This window comes from Cimex lectularius, unplaced genomic scaffold (genome assembly GCF_000648675.2).
Source record: "Cimex lectularius strain Harlan isolate CLEC.00 unplaced genomic scaffold, Clec_2.1 scaffold2, whole genome shotgun sequence".
In the NCBI taxonomy this organism is placed as follows: domain Eukaryota; kingdom Metazoa; phylum Arthropoda; class Insecta; order Hemiptera; family Cimicidae; genus Cimex; species Cimex lectularius.
The window spans coordinates 5,743,076-5,770,110 of NW_019394219.1; the positions used below are offsets into that span (position 1 = coordinate 5,743,076).

At 36.4% G+C, this 27,035-nt stretch overlaps 1 protein-coding gene across 2 annotated transcripts; it reads left to right on the top strand.

The window, feature by feature from the left end:
- Window positions 1-10,932: 10,932 nt before the first annotated feature.
- Window positions 10,933-26,473, top strand: LOC106666799 (signal transducing adapter molecule 1-like). Of its 2 annotated transcripts, none has more exons than XM_024230256.1 (8): window positions 10,933-11,011; window positions 18,696-18,764; window positions 18,836-18,996; window positions 22,547-22,813; window positions 22,881-22,944; window positions 24,265-24,468; window positions 24,534-24,647; window positions 25,130-26,473. In XM_024230256.1, exons 1-8 carry the CDS (start codon window positions 10,948-10,950, stop codon window positions 25,681-25,683), a joined length of 1,497 nt encoding a protein of 498 aa, XP_024086024.1. In that variant the 5' UTR covers window positions 10,933-10,947; the 3' UTR covers window positions 25,684-26,473. The 2 variants fall into 2 exon arrangements, with proteins under 2 accessions (XP_024086024.1, XP_014249741.1); XM_014394255.2 differs by lacking the exon at window positions 10,933-11,011 and adding an exon at window positions 14,049-14,280.
- Window positions 26,474-27,035: the final 562 nt, after the last annotated feature.

Consider the following 27,035-nt stretch of genomic DNA (forward strand, 5'->3'; position numbering starts at 1 on the left):
TCACAACACTTGTCACTCACTATCACTCGAGTTAAGGTTTCAGTCGTCGGCGTGGAGTATCGGGAAGAGTGGTAGAGGAAAGTTGGGTTACGAAGGATTGGGATGACCTATGAGTGAGGAGTGGAATTTGTTCTATCTTGTTTTGGGTTAGGATAATGAGCGGTCGATCGTGTTAGAAAAGCTTTGGTGTATCCTGCAAAGGTGAGCTTGGGCCTCGGTATGTCCTTTTCTCTCAATCCAATTCTCGGGACTGTGAGACTCCTACAGTCCCTTCCCAACCCTTGGTTGCAAGGGAGGTTCCCAGGTACAAAATAATTAAGTGTATCCTTGAGAGGGTGACAATCTCTCTAAAGCACAAGCGCTATTCGTTCGTACATATGGAAGATAGGTCTAAGGAAGCGTATAACATGCGAGGATGCAAAGACTACGTCTACCCAGTCCCTCGAAATGCGTTAAGGGAGTTGTCGACTTGTGAACCGGTCGCGGACAGCGGATGCTTGATCGGCGGTACAAGTGGGTTAGGGTACCAGATCCTGTCGGCACAGACGGGGGAGGGTGCATAATCAGCTGAACGACTGGATAGCACAGTGTCTTCAAGTTCCAAGTCCAGCAGCGTGCTATGTGGGAATGGATTCGTCGTTGGCCGTAGGTGAGGCCCCTGGCGGGTACTTAGATAACAAGCTCTTGCCTGTTATTCGGTGGTGCACTCATGGGCTTCTTTTACCGAATGCAGGTTCCTTTAAAGGGTGGTTAGAAATTCCACTTTAAACGAAACAGCTGGAATGGATCCGGTAGTTTCGACGCTAGCGGGGCCCCTACACTCAGGGAGATAGTGTTATCTTCTCTATCTAGGGAGTGCGGTGTGAGACCGGCTGATGCATTTCAGCCCTTTCGCGTATCTTTTTACCGCTCGTCACACGGTTGAGTGCAAAATGTTAGCCAGAGCTTCGGACCAGGCAAGAGGGAGAGTCGACATAGTTGTATGATTAGTCTGTGCATTTTGTCGCTACTATACCGAACCTCACGGGATTCCCACCCCCCGGGAGCAGAGGTGAGTCGCTCCTATCTTAAGAATCTAAACGTATGATAAGGCCCTGTGCCAGGTGCGTACGTTAAAGAACCTCCTGATGACATTGCGACCCTCAGTGGAAAACAAATAAATGTATCTTGATATGATGGCGTGGAAAAGATAAGGGATGTTGGCATCATGGTGAAGGGTACAATTGGACACATAAAAAGGAGCATTTGTAATACAATGAAGGGTTTTGGACTGGAAGGATTGGTGATATCCCCCAATACACTGCAAGGCAAAAAATTCCATCCACTTGTAATATAACTTGATTTGTACGTATTTGTATATTAATCAAAGTTTCACGTTTTTTAACGTTTAATAATTCTTTGTCTAAAAAAGTAAAAAAATGTAAATTCCTAAGGGAAAAAAGACGGACAGATAAAATTTGTTTTAATTAGGTATTTAGTTAACATATCAATATCGCGTATTTCCTCCACTACATCTCGAAGTCGCCTCGGCATACTTTTGACCAGTCTGGAAATGTCTCTTTGCTGGAGGTTAGCCCATTCTTCACAAAGAGTCCTTTCAAGATCGTGGAGTGATGGACATGGACGTGCTCTTATTCGTCTTTTGAGGTTATCCCATAAATGTTCGAGGGGTTCAATTCTGGAGTGCGGGCTGGCCCCGATGTTATGCTGTTAAAGGTATGTTTGTACTATGCGAGCGATAAGTGGACGTGCATTAGAATAGGATTGTGGCTGATTTCATCGAGGATAGGCAACGCATGATTTTCCAAACAATTTTTTTTTACTCACATAACGAGTGACCGTCAAAGACCCTCTACGAACAACAACCAACTCTCCATTGAAATTAAGCTACGTTGAAAAGGTTGGCTCTGGGAAAAATTACAGGCTTAGTAACTTCCATTTCGCCTTCTCCACTCTCTTTATGCCCATCTGGAGATCGTAGAGCAAATCTACACTCATCTGTAAAAAGTACTGCAGACCAAACAACCAACGACCAATGGTTGTGTTCTCGAGCCGTAGCAACTTTTTGTTTTCTGGTCAATTCTGGTCCTCTTACGGGGCGAAAAGCCATCAGTCCATACTGAATTAATCTTCTTCGAGCAGTGCGTTCAGAAACTTGGACACCTCGAACTCCCTGGAGCTGACGAATCGCTTGAACAACAGTAAGGTGCCGGTTTCGCAAAATTCTCAAAATCAAAAAACGGTCGTCCGGTGGTACTGTTACCATAAAGTCCAGAACCGGGACTTCTATGGTAGGACCCAGTTTCTCGAAAAGGTCTAACGGCGTGTCGCAGTGTTTCGTAGAGAACTCCGAAGGCAATAGCCGCATACCTGATGGAACGTCCATCATCAATAAGTGCCCCAACCTCAGCACGAAGTGGCATTTTTATGTTTAAAAATTTAAATTAAGAAAACAAATATGAAAACTAAAGGGTTTACCTTTTCCGGATTCAAATGAGACTGAATAAACATTTAAATTCCGTAAAAAGTTAACATTGAAAAAAACTTTATCCTTGTTTTGGATTAAGGATTAAGAGTGTTTACCTAATTGATATTCTTAATTTAAAACATAGCATAACAAATATTATTTGCAACACCAATGAGACAAAATGAGGGCAGAATTTTCTTTTATCGAAAAAATGAAAAAAGTTCAATTGGGTGGTTAATTTTTTGCCTGTCAGTATATTGTAAACTTGAAACTTTGTTTATTTATTTATTTTTTTTTTTTTACTAATTTCAATTTATAACGTATTAAAATCCTATACAATTTAATAATTAAATTGTACAAAAGTTATTTTTTAAAAGTTCTCGCTTACATTTGCTTGATTACATGTTTTAAACCGTAAATTGTTTTGGGCGTCACGCGACGGATGGAAAAAAAACGCACAGACCAGTATTTACCAAGTAGTACACGAGGGTAAAAGGGGTGCATTTTTAAACGCGCGTTACGCAACTTTGTTACGTATACGTAATTCTTTTCCGTTACCGTTGTATTATTATAATCACTCCTTTTTATATACAGTTTTACATAAGAAAAAAAATATATATACGAAAAGAGAATTGATGGGCAAATTTTGGCTTTTTGTTATTTAGATGATCCATAAAAATAACAAACAGATTTGTATTTATGAACAGATTGTGTAACGTTGTAGCCAAAACAATTTACTCCAGTTCCTTTTTGTCAACATTGTGTTGACCAGATTTACCAAGTTTGGTGATCTTGACGGACGGTAGGTAATCTTCCTATTTTGAGTTATAAAGCCGTCTATGATGAATATTTTAACACTTTACTGTGGTTGGTTCTGGTTGGGGTTAAGAGCATGGATTTGGCCATTGTGTTCCTGCTTGTCGAAAACCGCCCTTTTCATTACCTCTCGAAGCATTTCGGATGCCCTTTCCGTTCGATAGTACGAAGCCGGACAACGCGACAGCCTAAAATCCAATAGGAAAATTTAGGCTTATCCGATTATAGGTGTCTGTCCTTTACAGACAACATACAAATACGGAAAAATAACAATAGTAATTTGTTTAAAGTATACAGGGTGAATCTAAAGGAAACAAAGATACTTAAGGGTTTATAGGAAATTTCATGCTAAACAAGAAAGTTCCTTTAAACATAGGTCCCCAAACGAAGACATGCATGAAAAAAACGCAAAAACTTCTAAAACCTGTGTTTTTTAAGCTTTTTTTCACGAATTACTCCCAAATAGCTCCATGTCTCAAAATACGTATTGAAAACAAACAAAATTTTAAGTAGAATGCTATTTTTATCTTAATCAGTTGACGAGATGTGATTTTTTGATACAATAACCACTTTTAATGTTTTTCAGTGTTACATTTTCACGGCAAACTAGTGAAACACTGATGATGTTCCCATGGTTCACTTCAGCTACAATGGCATTTTTTTTTTTTTACTACCAAGTAAGAACTTTGGAAATTGGCCAAAAATCGTGGATCATTGCCTATGAGATGGCGATGGTCTCCTTTTACGTAGAATTTAATTTCATACAAAGTTTATTTCGAAGTGTTAACACTGAAAAAACATTAAAAAAAGTATTGTTTTTTTCTCGAAAAAAGTGGTTATTATATCAAAAAATAATATATCTCGACAAACGGATTAAGATAAAAACGTGCGGTTTGTCTCTTTCTACGTAAAATTTAATGCCCGAACAGGTTTTTTTTTATTTTTATTTTTATTATTTTTTTTCAATACATATTTTGTGACATATATACATTTGGGAGTAATTCTTCAAGAAAAAAACTAAACAAAAAAACACGGTTTATAGATGTTTTTCCCATAGAGGCTTCATTTGAGGATCTATGTTTACAGAACTTTTTTTGTTCAGCATGAAATTTTCTACAAATCCTCAAAGTATTTTTGTTTCGTTTGGGCCTACCCTGTTTAAGTTGAGGAGGAAACGATGAAAGGAAATATTAACATATATTCAATTAATTATTCTTTCTACGTAGTCTTGATTGAGATAAAAAAAAGTCACTGTCACAAGTGGGACTCGAACCCACGACTTTCGGGCTCAATACAACGCTGCTCTAACCACTTGAGTTATCGTGACTTCAGTCCGCCCGGACACCCACCTCTCATCTCATCCTACTACCTTTCGAATTTTTCATCAAATGTCGTGTAATCAGGATTCCGTTCTCAGCGATTTATGAATTGAAAAATGGCAAAAAGAGGGAAAATTTGAAAGGTTGTGGGCTGAGATAAGGATTGGTATCTGAGTGGATCGAAGTCACGATAGTTCAAGTGGTTAGAGCAGCGGCGTATTGAGCCGAAGGTCGTGGGTTCGAATCCCGCACGTGACACTAACTTTTTCATTTCAACCAATACCTTACATAAAGATTAATTAATTGAAAAAAGTAACTTGGTCAATTGACTACTAAAACGTAAATGGATTAACATCTATGTTCTAAATGTATTTACCATGTAACATTTATGGGCTATAAGTGTACATAAAAATGTAAATACTTTTAAAAAACATTACTTAAACACGAGAAATAATTCAAAGATGTATATTTCAGTTTCTAGATTTAGGACACCTGAGACCAATCGGCGCTGGATGCCGATATACAACCTGTTACCAGCAAACGTCAAAGAAAAAAATCCAAATAGTTTTAAATTACCAGTGCATAAATATTTAGTATCTAATTCATTTATGCCCATTAATAAACACTGCACATAAAAAATTGATTGGTTGATTGTTAGTTGGAATGGTTTTTACAATAAATCTATGAAAATTTTCGTATAACTCCTGGAATACATTTCAATTGAACTGAGAAGATATTCCTTAAAGCATTGTTTGATAGATGTACGTTTTTGGCAATTTGGTATCCAGAAAAAAGTTCAGGTTTGATTGTTGTCTTCATCGAACTTTCTTTGGCCAATTTATCAGCCTCATTGTCACCCCCTCCGCCCTTGTAATGGCCTAGTACCCAAACAAGGATATTTTTATTCATTTCCACAATGTCTGACAAGGCGTTAATGCAATCCCAAATGGCTCTGGACTTTATTACTAACGAGGTAGTTGCCATTAGTGCCGGCTGGCTGTCCGTGTAGATGGATATTCTTTTATTGGTATCACCTAACCATGTCTCACTGGCACAGTTTTCACAAAATTCTAGGTCTTGGTTTATTACCATAGTTACCAGCTCCTGCCCATACTCGGTATTAAAGCTATATGTTTACCAGATAAAATCGGCATTAAGTGGGAACCCTTTTCCCCGGTATGTTTTATCATGTATTTTGATTTGAATTTTCTTATCAATTCTGAATTTTGGGATAACGGCGCCCAGACATGTTCAGAACTAAAGTCCCCCCCCCCCCGAAGCTTTAATTGCTTCTTTTTATGCGGGTAGGCTATTAGAGCCTGACCGTGCTTTAGCTTGCGATGAAGATATGTATTTCAATCTAAATAGTACATAATGACGAGTTATGATTTATCGTTCGCTTCAAGCATCGAGAAGACAATAATCAATCGTAAGTAACAATTACATGATTTATCACGTTGGGAGCGTGTCATCCCGTAATAAAATAATAATTGGGCTCAATGCAAAGTGCTTCAAATGCAACTCTCTAGAATATGGTCTCAATATTCCTCCGGATGGGTCTAAAGCCCCCATTCACGCTAATAAATTACTTTCACATTCCAAACTTTACACTCTCCCCCACAGAGCCCGATATTCCTCCGGATTTTAAAGCCCCGATTCAGGTGGCCGGAAGGGTTAGGTGTTGACAGCGCTCATCACTGTAAGATAAAGGTCCCAGGTCCCGTGTTCGAATCCAGCGGCCCCGCATTCATATCGGACATACTTACAAATGGGCTTCTTTTTTTTTTCAAAAGTACTGGCACCCCGAGGGTTCATATAACCTTGAAGTTGAAATACCCCCCCTCTTATTTAAAACATTTAAAAAAACTTTCATGCTAATAAATTACTGTTAATTTTCAAACCTCACACTCTCACCCGACAATACTCGATATTCCTCCGTGCGAGTTTAAAGCCGCCATTCATGTTAATAAATTACTATTAATTAAGGTTTTTAGTTGAGATAAAAAAAGTCGATGGCACGAGCGGGATTCGAACCCACGATCTTCGGCTAGATACGCCGCTGCTCTACCACTTAAGCTATCGTGACCCTGATCCACTCGGACACCAACTTCCCATCTCAACCCCACCTTTTGAGTTTTCCTTCCCGGAGAAAAATGGCAAAAATGAGGGAAAACTCAAAAGGTGCGGTGAACCCCGAAGATCGTGGGTTCGAATCCCGACCGTACCATTGACTTTTTTATCTCAACTAAAAACCTTAATTAATGGTAATATATTAATTGGTCAAGCGGACCACGAAATTAGTGAATTTAATAAATTACATTCACTCTCCACACATCACACACTTTCCCTACAGTACTCGATATTCTTTTGGAAGGGTTTAAAGCCCCCATTCACGCTAATAAATTACTTTCATCCTCCAGACATCACACTCTCACCCCACATCTCTCTTCATTCTCCTCGGAATGTGTTCATTCAGACACTTCATTCACGTTCATAATTTACAGAATACACAACACATAATACTTACTATATAGTTTTAAAAACTCTGATAGCCCCATAAATCAATAAACAATTAATATAATTAAACATTATAATTAAATATGAAACAATAAGAAGGAGTAAGAATTTGTTTTTAAGAAGAAAATATATAATTGGACAAACTTGGAATTTAAGTTTTTCTTAAATTATAACACTTCCTGTTAAGAAACGCCATATCCATGCATAATAAACATTTTATATATGTTTAAATTTCTATTTCAACCAGTTAAATTATCAGGATATCTGATTATCAGAATATGAATAATCTCAGTTTGCATCATGCGCCGGATGAGACGATGCAGAAAATAGTGGCAGGTGTTAAAACTTAAAGTTTCAAAGATGTCCAAATTTTTAAAAATTATATTAAAAACAGCATAAATCACGGAGGATAAATACACACGTGAGAAAAATATTATTCAACAAAGCCCTGAAGAGAAAAAAAAGCCCTAGGTCGATAGTCGAAGTTTCAAGGCAGAAGAGAAGTGGCGAACTTTGCCCTATTTACAAATTGTTAGATCGCGCTCATTCATTCATTTTCATTCCCCCGTCGTTCTCTTTGTATTGTTATTTATTTTTACAAGTAAAATGGAGTTTCTTCGTTAAAAATAAATCTGAACACCAAAATATGTTACGACATTCTCAGAACTATTATTATTATTATTGAATTGATTAACTCTATCTCGTCATTATGTTTTATAAGCTGACCAGGGTAATCTTTCACTTGGTTGATTGTGTATTACTATTCATCTTGTTTTTGCTAGTAATATATGTCTCAATATCGCGTGGTAATAGTAGTAACTGGCAGTGACTGTGACTTCCTAGACTATTGTTGTGCCCTTGTTGGATACACGGAACTGGATTGTCTCGGTAAAACGGTGGTGGTTGTCTGGGTCCCCAGAGAAACATAAGTCTGGAGAGTAACAAAAAGGCGGCCGGGACGTCATACCATAGTGATCCGGCCCTTTAATGGTAAAATTCGATTTAAACGGAATATAAGCAAGAATTCATCACCCAGCTTTCATTCCGACCAAACCCAACTTGCCTTGCGGGAAACACACTTAACCGATGCAACGCTATGCGACGCTACCCGATGCTATCCGACGCTATCCGACGCAAATCCAAAGTCCAATTTTCCATAAGATTGCATTGCCCCCGTGCACATCTGCCCGATACCACGCAACGCTACCCTACTCTATGCTCTGAGATCCCCACTGTCCAGATTTTCGTCGGGTAGAATCGAGTACACTCGAAGGCAAAAGAGCCGGACACTCATATTTTTATTTCAAACTATATGTATTATTGTCGTTATATTAATTACAACATACTTATTTTATTATAAACCACTTTTGATACACGCTGTGTGACTGTACATCGCATACGCTTGACGTCGCATAGATGTGCACACTCTACCAAAACGAGACAAGCGTCGGGTAGCGTCGCATATGGTTGCATCGGGTAAGTGTGTTCCCCGATTAATCCTTCTCTACGCTTTCTCATCTTAAGGACCCGCCACATCGCCTTAAACAACGATGACCTCGAGACTCCTCGCTTCTTATGTTCTGTCCTCCGCGTCCAGTGTTGGCCATGGTGTCAGTGTTGTTACTGGGAGAAAAAACCCTATATGAACCTATACGTAATACATACCTTGTGGGTACTGACTACAAATAAATTATTCATAGTTTTAGTTGTCAGATGAGTGATGCACTTATGTTACAAGGTTGAGGCTTTTTCTTACGTTTTGCTCGTCATTCCTAGGTTAAAATGATCATAGGCTGTGGTTTATAAAAGAAAAGAATTTCCTGAACCGATAAATATTTATATAATTAATTCATTAAGTTTCGTAGTTCGATTGACCAAATAAATTCTTTCAATTAATCTTTAAGTAAGGTATTGGCCATTCATACAAGGAGAGGCTAGGAAAAGCTCATTTAGGCTCCAAAAACAATTAAATTGGAAAGGAACCAAACAATTCGGGCACACAACCATAATCAATAAAATCAGACACCCATTATTAGAAATGAGGACTGACTACATGATCCCGGAAACAATCTTCACAACTTCCTATAAAGTCTCAACAGACTATAAAGGAGAGGAAGAACACAGGAAAGCACCAGATACAATGATATGGTATACGGATGGCTCCAAAACAAACGAAGGAACCGGATCAGGCGTTTTCTGTACAAGCCCAAAATATGAGCAATCAAACTCATTAGGGAAGTATACTTCGGTCTTTCAAGCAGAAATACATGTCATCAACGCTTGTGTCCTGGAAAATCTTAAAAGAGGTTACACTGACAAAAAAATCCTCATAAGATCAGACAGTCAAGCAGATATTAAAGCATTGGCATGTAAAAGAATTACATCAAAACTAGTCAGTGAATGTATCCAAAATCTCCAAAACCTGGGAAAACACAACAACCTGATGATATCTTGGGTGCCAGGGCACAGGGGAATTCTGGGTAACGAAGAGGCGGACAAACTGGCCAGAAGAGGATCTGCAAGACCATACATAGGCCCCGAACCTATCCTTGGGATAACAAAAACAAACATAGAATCCTCCGTCGCAGAATGGATCCAAACAAAACAAAGAGAGAAGTGAATAAACTCTAGCGGTGCTAGACATAGTAAACGTATGCTGAAACAACCCTCACCAAAATTGGCAAAAACACTGCTGCAATTGGAGAGGGCAAAACTCAGAGGAGTGGTGGGACTACTAACCGGTCACTGGTATCTGAAAAAACATCTACACAACATGGGTATATACAGCGATGACCCCATTTGCAGATTATGTAATGAGGAGGAGGAAACAGCCACTCATATCATCTTCGAATGCAAAGCAACATCTCAATGGAGGTTTAACCTAACGTACGAAAAAGACTGAGGGAGCCAAATTGCAGCAATAACAGTCAATGACCTGATACTTCTGAGAAGAAGGATTGAGTCTATTGACTAAACTAGGGAACTGGGAAGGTACATAAGCCAGAAGGCTGCAGTGCCTGGGGAACACAAGCCCCGCTTCCCGGCATCCCTTCCACCATACCATACCATACCATACCAAGGTATTGGCCGAGATAAAAAAGTCAGGGTCACGAGCGGGATTCGAACCCATGACCTTCGGCTAAATACGCCGCTGCTCTACCACTTGGGCTATCCGATTGGATCGAAGTCATGATAGCTCAAGTGGTAGAGCAGCGGCATATTTAGCCGAAGGTCGTGGGTTCGAATCCCGCTCCTGACCCTGACTTTTTTATCTTAATCAATACCTTTTTTTAATTTTTTTATACCAATACCTTACTTAAAGATTAATTACATAACTAATGTTGTAATGTTGTATTCCGAAACAAAATTTTTAGTTATAAGTAAATTATTTTAATTTATTGTAATTATTGAATGTTGTAATACAAACCCAAGAAACATCGGTTTTATAATTAATAAAGTTATTATGTAATTATGAATTAGATATAAAGTACATATTTGATTAAGTGATAGGGAGAAGTTTGTTTCGCTTGTTTTTATTTTTTTATTTTTTTTTCACCGCTCTTTTACAAAAATGGCTTTAAATTAAAAATGGGTACAAATATCAGAAATTCATTTGGAAAATGGTAAAGTTCCATGTTTTACGATATGCGATTCCGCTCTGTTTGGTAAAGTCAGGTGATAAAATATTTAAAATTTGTATTTTTATATACATCTGAGCGACCTACGAAACTAAATCTTCTCTCAAATAAATAGAAAAGCTCCCATTGTTATTTTTCATTTTAATAGGTTTTACTGTTTCACTTGTGAAAACCGGCGGCTGTTACGGACATGAGGCGGGCTTCGTTTAAGTTCGGCCTCACGCCTCGTGCCAGACACAGATTAAGTCATATCGGTGAGAAAACAGATATATTTGTAAAATAAGTAAATAGGCGGAAGGAGACGCGAGTGGGTGATTCTAGAAAGATATATTATCACAGCGTTTTATCATCTCTTCCGGCCGCTTAACTCATCCGACTGAGGATATCAGAAAAGCACAATACAAATATATATTTAAATACAACGCGGAAGTCACACACCGGCTATATTTTATTCATTTAAAGAAATATGAACAGTATGAGATATTTTAGAGATTATTTTTAGTAACTTAGAGGTAAACATATGGCTAGTACGAGTAGCCAATTTCTCAACCCACCGCTTAAAAAAAGTTGTATTAAGGTTGAGTTAGATTTGTTGCCGAGATGGTTAAAGAGCCATATGCACTGCGCCTGTAAGAATAACTATAAATATATGACCTTCAGGCTTTTTATTAGTTTCAATAGCTAAAGTTATATGTGCTGGTTTGAGCTTTTCTTTATTTTCTTGGCAAAACTTACTTAACTTCTACAACACCCAATATTTTCATATGTCTATATAGTCCGCAATGCCTAGTTAACCTGCAATAATCTTATTTTTTCCATCTTTGATGCAGTAGGTCTGTTATAGATGTAGAAGTATTTGTAGGGGTGTGTAATATACTGCGCCCTTGAAGACCTGTTGTATCTCCCATTCTGTGCCTATGGCATACCGGTGTGTCCTAATTCATCGAGGAATTTGATTAGTAAATCCGGTTTCAGTGGTTGAATTTCTTCTACGGTCACATTGTCCCAAAGCACTTCCTCCTGCGGGTAAGTGTAGCGCCACAGTTTGTTAATAGGCGTGTTGGTGTCTCCTCTGCTTCTTGGCAGAATCTGCACGTCTTGGGTTATACCGATCTTCTTTAAATGTCCGTTTAGTTTGCAGCGTCCTGTTAAGAATCCTGTTAGCATTCGCAGTTTTCTCCATCCTTCCTTTGATACATTCTATTACTTCTTTCATACCAAAATTTGTTAGGCGGTTCTTGGATTGTTTGTGTCCAATGAGTGAGTTCCATTGTTCCATAAGTTTCTTTTTATCCTTTTTTCTGAGGTAGTTCTGTTGTAAATTAGGATAGATTTTCTTGGAAAATTTATCCTGAGGCGTTCCACATTAGGTCATTAGGTTTGGCTCATTCGGCAATTAACCTTCTTTTGGCAGATGCTACAGTTCATCTTTCGTTTAACATTTTCAAAGGTAAATTGTCAGCTTTCTCCTTGATGTCTGCGAGGTGATGAGAATATACTTTGGTCGTTTCTGAACATCCAGTCCGATCATGATACTTAGCACAATCACAACTAAAGACGCTGAAATAAATCTGGAAGATAGGTCAACCAGGATGACGGTGACGATGAACATTGTAAACTGGTTGATGAAGCGGCTAAAAGGCTTCTTGCACAGTGTCTATGAAATGGGATGAAATTCTCCACAAAGAAGGGTGGCACATTAGATAAATAGATCTAGGTTAAGCCTTTTGATTTTTATGGCCATGATTGCCTTCTGCGTTTACCAATATTTCCATACATCAGGTAAAAGTGGCATCCATTCGGCAAAAGCAACGAGGTTAGGTCAACCAGAATGATGTTGATGAAATAGATAGATCTAGATTGTAGATTTGTTACTGAAGTGGTTAAAGAGCCTTTTACACTGCGTTCATCACGTGGAACTATACGTACCCCTCAACATAGAGGTTCTGCCTCACTGGATAAAATTTACTGTAGTTTTATTCTCTTCTTAGAAGAACTTACCCTCTTCTATCACTAATAATATTTTCTATCCGTATTGAATCGGCAATGTTCAGTTTTCAGACTTACAATAATGCTTGGTTTTTTTCGTGGTTTAATTAATGCAGCAGGACTTCTGGTTGTTCTGTCCTGATGATGACGTCGCTGTAGATTTGTTGAACGTGATGGCTAAAGCGCTTTTTGCACTGCGTTTATCCTCTTTCTTGAGGAAATCTTTTTCCTGCTCTGCCTCTTTAAGTTTGATCAATTCGGCTAGTACTCCTCTTTATGGCAGGTGCTATAGCATAGATTGAGTTTAATATTTTAAAATTAAATTGTGACACTGCGGATAAACTAGGTTGATGGTGACCATGAAGATTCGATTGTAGATTTGTTGCTGATGTGGCTTGCACCATAGATCCATTTGCACAGCGTTCATCAGGCCTGTAGTACCCTTTCAAATAAAGATATGTAGTGAGGACAAGCCAATCAAGATGATTGGTAACGATAAAGATTAGATTGTCGATTTGTAAATGAGGTGATTTAATACCCTTCTGCACTGTTCAATCAGGACTAAAATGTTTATCTAAATATGGGCTATAGCTTACTAGATAAACTAATAGCCTTGATAAGTTGAGCTTTTCTATCCATTGGTTTTCTCTTTTTCTTTTTTTCTTCAAGTTTTCTTTTTTTGGAAGAAGCTACATTGGTTATCCTTTGCTTCTCCCAAATTCGCATATGTCGTTTTCTTAAGACGACTAAATGGCACTAAGACAAAACCATACAGTCCGTGATCTTACCTCAGATGCATGTGCTTCTTATCCTTTATCCCCAGCCTTTCAATCTTCTTAGCAGAAAGCCTAATTGCCGTTTTTCTGCCTGACTTAATTTTCCCTTGCACCTACTCCAAAGCCCTTTGGTTTGAGGCCAACCAGATAGAATCAGCATTGACTGGAGGTTCTTTCTTCTATACTTTATAAAGTTACATCTAGAAATCATGGCGTCCAAGTGTTCAAAGTGGCATCCTTTCGAAGTGTTCCTTTATTTTTAAATTAGTTTGGTGCCTTGACAGGCTTATACTTGCATGTGCCTTTGTACAATTGATGTTGCGTCTCCCTGGAACATAGTGGAGTTGTCAGGCTTAATAGAATCTCCAGGGCAGAAGTCAGCTCAGTTCTCATAACTTGAGTTAGGAAATTCATAATTGGACGTCTACAAAAATATGGAGATCCTGCGAAAATGATCACAATGTGGTTTCATACGAGTCCGCCTAAGAACGCACACACTACCGAAATCAAAGGAAGTTAAAATAACATGTGATTTTTATCTTTCAAGACTGAAAAATGTCATGAATATCAAAATTTGTGATTGTGGCAGACATGAGCACGCCTTTCGTGGCCGTAGCCCGCCTGGAGGACCCCGATTTGTCTATTCGGATACACCAATTAAATGTTCACCCCTTTCAACATTTACAATTACATGAAGGGGAGGCGAAGAGGCTTACCCCGGTTGATCACAACACGACCAATAATGGCGAATCGAGGGCGTAAGTCATACATTTGAGTAGGTCCCGTTTTAAAATTTAAAGCCAAACGCAAACATCCGTTCCTGTCATTACGTTTCAGGTTTCACTTGCAGCATTCCCTACTAAAATTTGTCTCTGGTAGAGCCTAATAATCACAAAAACCCAGATCTAATTTAACGTCAAATTGACCTTTTCTTTGTATCATAATTTTCTGACGAACATATTGTAATCAGGTCGTCTCCGATCATCTTTATCTCTCTGTGTTCATGTTTTGGCCTATGTCATAATCAGCTCAGGGATATAAACAGGTTGAACCTACAGAACTTCTAAGCAAAAGGACTAATTTCTGACAGAGTAAAGTAGTAAGAATAGGCAGACTAGAATGTAAGTATGTCGTGCTCGAATGCAGGGCCGCTGGATTCGAACCCGGGACCTTTAACTTACAGTGATGAACGCCGTGTCAACTTCTAAACCGTTGCGGCCACCAACGCCCCTAGAAGAAAACTTTTTTTCTCAAAAGTACATCGTACAACTGACCAAACCAGCGAGTATAGGAAAATCGGGATAATCGGAGACAAATTTCATAACTTAAAATTGCCTCCAATTAAAGTAACAAAAGACATGCATTGAACACATCACTCTTACGTTATCTATCTTTTTTGCTTAACTTAAATCATTTAGATCAATGCTTGGAAATAGGAGGTTCCGTCGAGATCGACATTTTAGTCTTTGCTGGTGACACCACGTGCACTCCCAAGGACTACCCTAAGCAATTATGTAAACGTACTTATAAGTAAATTTGACTAAATCCAAAATTTCACCATGTTCAATGCCTTTCTACAAACACATGCGAGTCTTCACAAAGCAGTGACAATAGATACAAGATAAGAGAGGAAAGACAAACTTTCAACCTTCAACCTCGTTTTTAAAAAGATAGTTCCTTCTCATAGTAAGTTGTTTTGTAACGATCCGGATTTCGAGCCCTTAGCTCAACAGCAGGTTGAAAGAGTTCTACAACCTGATGATGAGCTAAGGGCTCGAAATCTGGATCATTGCGAAACAACTTACTGTGAGTAGGAATAGGAACTACCTTTTTAAAAAGGATAAAACTTTCATCGTGGTGAAAGTGTAAAACATTGAATGACGGATGAAATAGCGAGGATAGGTGGAACAGAATTGACCGGAAATGAGCAAACTTCAATCAAAAAGTTCATCACTTCATATCAATGAAAATTTTCATAATTTTAATTAAATTTACAAGAAAATCCACCATATTTTGCTGTGCTTCGAGTGACCAACACTCATGTGGCATAATGAATTATAATATAGTATATTTGCCGAAATATCTATTTAGACGATAAATTTACTTTAAAAAAATAAGGGTTTATTGATTAAGCATTTTTACGTGTCTGTAAGTGTGTCTGTGTCCAAAAAATACAACCTACATAGGGGAATCTACAAAAAAATTTAAACTTTTAAATTGATATTTTTAATTAGTTGATTAATTTTTATGCAGTGATATTTAAAAAATATATACTGGCTAAGATGACCAACTAACACAAATGTAAATAAATTACACTCTTCATTAAGATCAACCAATATAAGAAGTAAATATAAAAGATTGTGTATAAATAAATTTTAAAAAAATGTGTGTGAGAGAGAGAAAATGAGAGAGAGAGAGAGAGAGAGAGAGAGAGAGAGAGAGAGAGAGAGAGAGAGAAAGCCTGTTTCTATCTATGAATGTGACTTTGTTTCCATGCTATGTAGTATTTAACATAAGGAGTAATAAATTGAACTTTTCCTCTTCCTAATTTAACTTTATTTCAAATTTCACATTTTCAGGTGGGATATCAAAAAGGCAAACAAAAACAATCTTTGGGTTTTTATGCCTTATCGAACTTTTCCACATATAACTTTTCCTGAATCAAATTGAACTTTTTCTAAAATGAATTGGACTTTTTTTTATGAATTATTGAATTTATCTATTTGAAGTTCTCCATATTCAGTGGGATATCGAGTTAAATTGAACTTTTACTATAACAAATTGAACTTTTCCTCTTCCTAATTTAACTTTAGTTCACATTTCACATTTTCAGGTAGGATATCAAAAAGGCAAACAAAAACAATCATCAGGATTTTATGCCTTACCAAACTTTCCAAATGTAAATAGAACTTTTCCTGCACCACATTGAACATTTTCTAAAACGAATTGGACTTTTCTTCTTGGTTATTGAACTTATCTATTTCAAGTTCCACATATTCAGCTGGGATATTGAGCTGGATTGAACTTTTCCTCTTTCTGATTCAACTTATTAGTTTTAAATATCACATTTTCAACTGGAATGTATCATAGTAAACAAAAAAATTCTCCAAATTGTCTTTTTCAAGTCTAATTAATCTTATTTTCATATTAAATTGATCTTTCCTCTAATGATATATGAAATATTTAATAAAATTGCAATTTCTTCACCCTTTTCTTGCATTTTTATGCATTTTATGAAGGTCACATTTCATATATTTTACAATGTCGTTGAATTGAACTTTTCCTCATTCTAATTCAACCTATTTATTTTAAATAACATTTTCAGCTGGAATATAAAATAGTAAAAACATGCTCAAAACTTTGTCTTTTTCAAGTCTAATAAGAAGTATTTAATAAAATTACAATTGCTTCACTCTTTCCTTACATTTTATGCATTTCGTGAATGTTCATTTGTCATACATTTTACAATATCAACTCAAATTGAATTGCACTCTTTCTAAATCAACTTATTCATTCTAAATGTTACATTTTCTGTTACATGTTTTAGGAATATAAAATAGGTAAACAAAAAAAAATTCTCCCAATTGTAAGTTTAATTAATCTTTTTGTATTAAATTGAACTTTCTTCTAGCCACATAAGAAATATTTAATAAAATTGCAATTGCTTCACTCTTTTCTTACATTTTATGCATTTCATGGATTTTTCATGTATTTTCCAATATCAAGTTGAATTGAACTTTTCTCTTTCTAATTCAACTTATTTATTTTGAATAACATTTCAGCTGGAATATAAAATAGGTAAACAAAAAACTTTTCAAAACTGTCTTTTTGAAGTCTAATTAATCTTTTGAATATTAAATTGAACTTTCCTCTAATGATATATGAAATATTTAATGAAACTGCAATTTCTTCACCCTTTTCTTGCATTTTATGCATTTTGTGAATGTTCATTTTTCATATATTTTACAATATCAAGTCAAATTGAACTTTCCCTGAACGAAGTACATACGGCAGGAACGAATAAAAAATTAGTTTGACTCGTTCGTGGCGTGGGGTGGCCCGGAGTCGGGTGGGTTTGGGTGGTGCTGGACTGTGGGGTCGGGTGCCATAAGCAGCCTGGGCATGTTTTGCCCCGGATTCTATGGGGATGTGGCCTTTTCCATGGTGTTGTAAATGGTTTTTATCCACATCCCCGAAAATGGAAACCGTATATAGGCCCTAAAAAGAAATAAATAAGTATGAGTGCTGGTCCCCTTAGGCAGGCTTGGGCATTCTCCCGCTTTCCGGCTGCGCCTTGCCTGCCCCTTCGGGCTTCTGCATGCTGCGAAGGAGAGAGAAAAAAAAGAAGAAGAAAAAAAAAAGAAATGGCGGATGCTCAAATGGCGATGCCAAAAAAAAAAAAAACTCCCTCTTTCTTATTTAACTTATACATTTTAAATGTCACATTTTCATCTCAGAGAAGAAAAAATAGATAAACTATTCTCAGGATTTTATATATTTTTCAATATTAAATTGACGTAAATTCTTTTTCTATTGAAAAATACAATTTAATATAGAAAAAATTAAATTGGGCTTGGAAAAGTGGAAACTCTTGAGTATTGTTTTTGTTAATCTATTTTTGTCAGTTGAAAATGTGGAATTTGATATAGATAAGTTAAATTGGAATGAGGAAAAGGTCAATTTGTTGCAGTCAAAGTTCTATTTGATTTCAAAGGTCAATCAGGCGGACTTCCATGATTTTCGTTCTGAATAAAACACGTATAAAATTTTTAAAATAATTTGACAACTAAACAAAAATTATGATTTGTTTATTAATAAATGTAAAAAAATTAAAGAAATAAGACTGATATTTGAATTTTTTGTTAAATAATCATTTTTGTTGGTATATCTGATTGTGTGTGAGGAGCCCCCTGTGTCCGGTATTGAAAGGTCGACTGCTCCCCCACCCCCGGTCCACTACGTAATCTCATCACAAAACGTAGAAGTAGTTATCGAAGTGAAACCTGGAACAGGGGAAGATCCCAGAGGATGGTTATTTTTGATTAATTCGCCTCCCGATTTCACATCCCTGCAAATCTTTATGTTTTTATAATTAAAAGAAAGAAAAAAAAAACAAATCCAACCGATCTCAGTTGCAACATTAAGAAAAGGTTTTCGCGTTCGGATTGTGTAGGTAGGAGTTATTTGAAAAGAATGGGTCTGACTGACATGTTCGCAACTTCGCCTTTCGACGCCGAAGTCGGTGAGTTTGAGATTATAAGGAGTGAACCAGTTTTAAAACGGGAGTTAAAAATTGTCCCGTTTATGTTGCAGAGAAGGCCACCAACGAGAACAACACCAGCGAAGACTGGGGCAGGATCATGGAGATATGCGATAAGGTGTCCAACTCGTCGGTCAAAGCGAAGGACTGCCTCAGGTCCATAGTGAAAAGACTTCAGAACCAGGACCCGCACATCGTCCTACAAGCTATAACCGTGAGTAATATTTTTTACCTGGAATTTTCCAATTTTAATGAAAGGAAAACCCCATCCGCTCATTGATATGAGCCGTATTCTTCACAAATTGAATTGGAGCAGGTTGATCTTTTTCTTAAAATTCAAGACTTCTTTTTATTACACAATCATGCTCAAGGAGGTCTTTTTTGCAACTTGCCGTGGGTTTCCTCGGGTTTTGACGATTATACCATCCAACGGGTTTATTTGGCTTCATTTGGCATTAGTCATCCATCCTACATCTGATTTGGACTGGTGACATTGCTAGTTTGTCGTGGAGGGAGATTTGATTTAGGCCCCTTTAAAACCAAAGTTTGCCTTGCCCGACAGTTCACTATTTTCACTTTATCATAAAGATGTTGAGATTGTTTAGTTTTTGTTTGTTCAGTTGGATAATCAAATCTGCACTATCAACTTTCTCTTGACAATGGTTCACTGGTTAGTCTTTCTTGCCAAGAATAGAAAGCAATTAAAAAATAATTGACAATGCTTTTTTTGTTAATGGAATTAATGTATAACTCACAAATGTTTAGAATTCTCTAAGTGCTCAGTGCTACAGTCAGTAAACAAAATATTAAGCTGGGTTTGCATTGCGTGAAAAAATCACTTGCGCAACTCGTGCCTTCTTGGGTTAACAAGGTTAGCCACCAGACAAGCATACCGTTTATACAGTCTGTCATTTTTTTTTTTTTTTTTTTTTTTTTTTTTTTTTTTTTTTTTTTTTTTTTTTTTTTTTTTTTTTTTTTTTTTAATGAGAATTCACAACAGCAGAGGTTACACCCTTAGGGTGCTAGTGTTTTTGAAAAAAAAAAAGCATTTGTAATTATGTTGTGTTCGAGTGCAGGGCTGCTGGATTCGAATCAGGGACCTTTACCTTATTGTGTTAAGTGCCGTGTCAACGACTAAACCATTGCAGCCACCAACGCCGTGTATAATTATCAGTATTTGCTGTCATGGCGATAGTTTTTGTCTTTGTCCCATTTTGATGCTTATTTCCTCCCACATGTCCTCTCTCATTCTTATTATGATGAGTTTTATCATTAGTAACCCACAAAAGTCTGTAGCTGTGATATATTCGGAATGTTGAGTGCAGTCATCCTGGTTCATTCTTATACTCGAGACAAGTGCGTTTACGGGGAGTGAAACAAACAACACAAAACACTAAAAAACTGACGGCTGGTCAGCTCACCCCAAAACATACTTGTGCAAAAGTTTCACAGTCCCAGCTGCACAAAAAAGCCACAATGCAGTTGCCTGAGTGACTTTAGTGGAAACCAAGCTTTAGGTAAAAGGCAAAAGATGTATTCTTCATGTTATTTATAAACCCTCTTCCTCAGTTGAAAAATTGTAAAATGGCACTATATGCAGATGACATCAATATATAGCTCTTTACAGAGACCAGATACTAGGTTGAATTAAATTGGGTGTACTGGTTCTGTAACCACTGGAAACAATATATACCTGACCTTAAAATTGAAATTTTGTTTTTCTCTGACTGCGCACATTTCTAAGAGATAAAGTTATGGTTAACAATTGACAAATAGAGTGGTCTGAGAAAACTAAATGCCTAGGTATAACCATGGACAAAAAACTTCTCAGACCATAATATAAAGGAAATTATTAAAAGGGGAGGGTTGGTAGCAGGATCTTATTCCTACTGATGTCCCGTTGCTCCACCATAGATATAAAAAATAAACTTCTTATATACAACCAAATTTTAAAGCCCTCCTTACTCTATGCATGCCTGGCCTGGAACTACACGTGCACTACAAATATACAACCAGGCTTTATATCAGCCTAAATGTCCGAGAGTATGTAAATCTCTCCTTTATTTATATTTTTTTAATTGTAGCTGTGTTCCGTATAAGGACCTCTTCCCCTTAAACTTGGGGTTACCTTTCTTCACCTTCACACTTGGAAAGCTCTTTCAAAGCTGAGTTTTTCTCTCATTTTGTCAGGTACCATTATAGCAATCTCAGTTATTTTAATTCTCTCCAGAATTTTGTGATGGCTTCTCACGCAGCTGGGAAAATTGATGGTTTGGGGCCTAGAGGCTTTGCTAGGCCGATCCATGTTCTATTTTAGATCCATCTGTATATCTTAATAAAGCGTCTCTTAGTTATGGCGGGGGAGAGGTATTCTTCCAAACTTCTCTTGTAGCTTTTATTCAGAAGGGTCTGTCCAAATTTTCTTTTAATTTTATTTTGTCAGACAATTTTGTAGCCACCTTGTTTCTTTTTAGGATTCTATGATTGGGATTTTAGGATTTAAATTGGGTTTTATTTCATTTTGTCCAAAGTAATACCATCTGCTGGATGTATGTATGCAATGGAGGCAATCCCAGTGCCCCTTCCATCTAGGGCTAGTATGCATTGCCTCTATAATATTGAGGCATTCTTACTTTTATAATTTAAATAGGTAATTCTTATGATTCTGTGTCTTCTTTTCTAAGGTTTTGTGGCTCCAATGTTATGATTCCATATGTGCCAGAGGTTGGATATAGTAAAATTTGGATTTATACTATAAAATCTTTTAGTCCACACTTCTCATAGTCTTGTTTTATGTATCGTTTTCCTAATGTTTTTCCAAGGAGAAGAAGAAAACCTTCAATTTAGAACATTTATGTAACATTTATAAGAAACTTTTTGCCTTTGATTATGTAATAAGAAACAATGTTCATTCAAACTGTGTAATTAATAAAATACATTTTCATCAACAACACCCTGTACAAAAAGGTCAGCGTAAAATTTCATAAAAGAACCATTAAACATTGAAAATTGTTAATAATCATGACCTACTGTATTTTCAATTATTTCGTACAGTTTTGCAGCCTATAGCAAGTCAACGGTTGAGAGTTGTGCATAGAGACAGCAAATTAAAAACAAACACCCTCTTTCTGGTGTGTTTTAGCCTTCTGTCATCATCAGTGGTGAGATTGAGGTTTATTAGTTACATCATTACAAAAAGGATATATAACACTGATCACGACAGGAGGTTGAAACACATCGGACAAACCAAAATACCAAAAAGACAGACCAAAATGATCAAACAATTATACAGTGTTTCTCACTGTGTTAATACTTTGATAGGATTTTGTAATTTTGGAATGGTAGTTGGTTTCAGACAATTTTTTTTAATTCTCTTTTCTCTTGTAATATCTTATCTAACTAGCCTTACTTCAGATAAAACGTATTCAATAGTAATATATTAATATAATTAAATAATTGTTTGTACTGAATATCAATCATACATTCAAACATGAATCATAACAGCTTCTATTAATTGAGCTACATCCTTTAAAGTATTTTCTTTTTTTCTTTTTTTCAAAGAATATTATTAATACTTACTGACTTAGTGGCACATCATTTGAACTTAATCTAAATTTATCCAAAGATGTATAGCCTTCAAAATTTGAACTTTTAAAGTATTCGATTGATTGATAAATCTGTTTACATTGTTGTTAAATTTATTTAATAAATTGAATTATATTACACACATTTACAAGACTGTTAATAATCTTAATTCGTTACAGCTTTTGGATGCATGTATTAACAACTGTGGAAAGACGTTTCAATTGGAAGTGGCTTCACGTGACTTCGACTCTGAAATGAAGAAGGTGGTCAAAAGGTGGCTGCCAAGTAGCCCCGTCGGCGGAAAGTTGAGGGTGCTAATCAAAAAGTGGTCTGAATCAGACCTAAAGAACGACGACCAACTCAGCCTCATGACGTCTATGTGGTCTAGGATGCGTAGCGAGGGTATAGACCTGACAATACACTCAGACCCGAGCACATCGACTAGAGTAAATCAATATTTTCAACAAAATTAATTAGACACGTTTTGAAGTGTTTTGACTTATTTTTTTTTAGTCCCAAAGGTCAACTGACCCCAATCATGTTTCAAGCCAGCAAGAAGTTGATGATATAGCAAAAGGTAAAAAACAAAAATTTCAATATAATGAAATTAAATAGGATCAATTTCAGAATTCAAGGATTTACTCAGCACAGAATTAGACTTTTAAATATAAAAGTTTCATAAATTCAGGTTTTCTGGCTTTGCAGACCTTCCTCATTGGCCATGTTTGAAATATTTCCTAGATCTTAGAATTAGACTTGAAATGAAAAACCCTTGGAAATGAGCAGGATCCTTAGTACTGCCCAGAAAATCCTTTCAAATTTTACCACCATTACATATCTCATTTAGGTAGAGGCTAGAGCAACAATTCACAGGTTACTGCAGGGAGAAGCTAGCCTACTCGCTTAAGAATTAAATATTTGGGTGGAACTTAAGGCAAACAGAGTTCGGGGGATGCCTGTTAACACTGTGATCCAAAAATTCAGCTTTGATCAGAAAACTTCAGATCAAACTATTCAATAGAGCAGATAGAAGAAAAGGATCCCAATTAAGCCGATTACATCTGGTATACATATGGCTGCAAGACCGAGTATCGGAGTTGGTATCTATGAAAAAGAGGCTGGGAATAATTAACAAAAGAATAGCCATCTAATCTCAGTCAGCCAGGTGGCATTAAAAATAATTACCTCATGGTGATTGCACATTAGACCAATATTGGTCGCAGTGGCTGACTCCCTTTAACCTTTAACTCTTGGAAGTCTCACAGCCTTTTTGTACTTTTTAGAAATCAGGCAAATTCCAAATCTTGTATTAATCCCATAACTTATGGGATCCTGCATGCATTATAGATATTCCTCATTATTTCCCATATATCCAATAATTTTTTTATTATTAATTTTTTTCAGTACTTGAGTTAGTTCCAAATTGTTTACTTGTTACATAACTTCTGATTTTCTGTCTTCATTTCATTTCTGATATTACTCAATAGACCTGTTCTTATGTTATGAAATATTTTCTGTGGTTCTCATATCACATTCATTTCGGTTTTTAATATTTATCACGTATCAAATTTCATGGCTGCTTGACTGACCATGCATGAATGCATTTATTTTTGTCACAAAGTCTTCAGCGTATAATTATTAATTCCTTCTTTGTTTAATTTTTATGGTTTGTAAAATTTTGAACCTAAGCACTCATAGGCAAGGTCAAGGCAAAATACCCAGAGGAAAAAACTGTGCACTAATTTTTCATTAACGTTTATGGAAACTCATGTTTTTCCACACTCCTTACATCCTAGACACTAGAAACTCTCCCGATAGTTTTGTTCTTACTTTACTTTATTTATTGAAAACCTCCCAAAGAACTATTGTCTAAATCGTCGTGAATTTTGGTTTTCAGCTATAGAGCTTAGCCTAAAAGAAAGCACATCTCCCAAGACGCAACATAACACAAGCCTAGGTACCACATCACTCTATCCAAGCATTGGAACGTCGAATACCCAGAACTCGAACCCAAAACAGAGCGAACCGAGGAAGGTGAGGGCTTTGTACGATTTTGAAGCAGCTGAAGATAACGAATTGACATTTTTCGCTGGAGAAATAGGTAAACCACTGAATATTTTCTTATCGTGTCTGATCCGCTCGTGTAACTGGGTTTTTCTTCTTCAGTACATGTTACTGATGATAGCGATGTGAACTGGTGGAGAGGCTGCAACCAAAGAGGAGAAGGGCTTTTCCCAGCCAATTTTGTCACCTCTGATCTCTCAGTCGAAACAGAAAAAAGTAAACTTATTTTCCATTATTTAGTAATGTTTTAAATTTTTAAGTTTTTTAATAATTATATTCTATAAAATTAAAACTAAAATCTCCAAAATGGATTATTTCATTGAATGTTGCCTTTGCAGTGAAATCAATGCACATGAATTTTTTTCAAAACTGATCCCTTATTTCAAAATTCAACATAATGTGCCTGCTATAACATACCAACTGCAGAAAAATAATAAATGATCAAACTGCTAGTTCATCTCAAAATTTTAAAAGCTCTTGGACCATTATTTTATTTTTTATTGTTTAAGTTTAATAATTAACTATTTGGATATATAGTTGATCAACCATAGAACATCTTGCTGATCTTATTAAAACATTATTATAATTTATTATTTAGGATTTTATTTTTCTGTGCTGTGCCACCACACTATCATGCACTAACCATATTTTTCCAGCCATAATGCAATAAAATGTAATATGTATTTCTCATTTTTTAGAACCTGAGAAGAAAGGAATTAGTTTTAATGAGACAGTAGAGGTGAAAACAATTAGGCCATCAAAAAAAGTCGAGATAGATGCAAAGAAAATCGACCTACTTTTAGGTATGCTCCATGAAGTCGATCCAACGACAGAAGGCCCCGATCCAGAAGAACTCCTCGCCTTGGAAGAAGAAGTGACAGAGATGGGCCCCCTGATAGACGCCGAGTTAGAGCGTGTAGACCGGAAACACGCTCAACTCTCCGAACTAAGTGGTAGCCTGGTCGAGGCGCTCGGGATTTACCACACGTTGATGCGCGAGCCGATGCAGTACAAACCGATGTACCAGACGCTTCCACCCCCTGGTCACTATCCGCCCGGGCAGCAGCAGCTGCCTCATTATTTCAACTTCCAGCCGCCGCCACCCCCGCAACAACATATCAACCCCGGCCCTCCTCCGCCACACTTCAACGGGAACATCAACCCTCAGGCACCGCCGCATTTCCCACCACACCAACCCCTGCAGCATTTTCAACCTCCTCCTCCTCCCCAACCACCCTCGTCATCCCATTGACACGTTAACTCATATTTATGTACATAGCGGAAATAAATATTGTAAAGTATCTGATAAAGAAAAAAAAATTCTTTGTAAATAAGCAAAGTTTATCATTTTGTATTATTGTAATTAATGGAAAGTAAAACAATTCGATAATTTTCAATATATATAATACATCGTGTTGCTAAATTTTATTAACCACTTTGTTATAGTCATAAAAGATTATCTCCTCCAGAATAAACAAGAAATTTGTTTTTGTTTTTTTATTATATATTAGTTTTTTCTTCTTTTATTGTATTCCATTTGTTTGAAAGTATGCAAGTTAGAGAGTTATAAATATCAGAACTATTCATTATATTATTATGTAATTTTTTCAGTGTTGGAGACAAGTTTGGAAGTTATGAAAAAATGAAAATTTGTATTTTTCTAATTTTTAAAGTAAAGTAGACAATAAAGAGAAAAAGGAATATCACAACAAGTAAACGTATTTGTCTCTACAATTTAAATCATTCCAATTTATAGTTTTTACATTCGGTAAATTATTTATATATATAATATATCTGATGATAATATTATTTGAACGTATAAAACATGTCGCTAGTTTTGTTTTTTTGTGATTTTAATTGTAAGTTTTATTGTGATGGATTATATTTAAACAATTTTGGTATATTTTTAACCGAACAACAATTGGTAGTAGCTAAAAGATTGGAATGTGCAATAAACAGTGCATCAAGATGTTAGTGCTTTTTAAACAGTGATATGTCATGATACATATTATATAAAAGTAAATATACTGGATTGTTAACAATGGTTTTTTTTTGTTTCCAACACGTATTTACCGTGCTAGCAGTCCTGTGTTCAAATCCTGGCACAATCTGTGGTTTTTTAATTGAGAACAGCATGAATAATCAAGGAGAAGGCGTATAAGTTGAAAGTAAGCACCAAGCCTTTATCAGTTTGACCCTTAGTAAATTCCATAAAGAAAAATGTAACCATACAACATTAAATATTTAAGCTTTATGTTCAAACCAACTTGCCAGGAAGCATCCGAACATAAAACGTAATAACAAGTAAAAAGTAGACGAGCTTGCGCACCGTGACTATCATTGTGTAAGACATACCAGATCATAAATAAATACATGAGGTATTCGCCGAATTATGGGCTCAGAACCCTACTGCAGCCTAGCAGCCTGTCATAAAAGAGGATACATCTTAAATTGGATCCTTGATGAGTCCAAAACCTGGTGGAGCAATACCACAGGTATGAGTCACGCAAAGAGATTGATAGAAGGATCATCCGCAAAACTTACAAAAGGTGTAAAAGGATTACTGGAAGGCAACCGCAACTGAACCAGGATTCTGGTTGGACT

Excerpts from the sequence above, each read along its gene's own strand:
- LOC106666799 (XM_014394255.2), top strand. The coding sequence starts at position 14,184 with ATGTTCACCCCTTTCAACATTTACAATTACATGAAGGGGAGGCGAAGA. Across the intron at positions 22,945-24,264 it reads AGTTGATGATATAGCAAAAG|CTATAGAGCTTAGCCTAAAA; the intron begins GTAAAAAACAAA and ends TTTGGTTTTCAG. Across the intron at positions 24,469-24,533 it reads ATTTTTCGCTGGAGAAATAG|TACATGTTACTGATGATAGC; the intron begins GTAAACCACTGA and ends TTTCTTCTTCAG.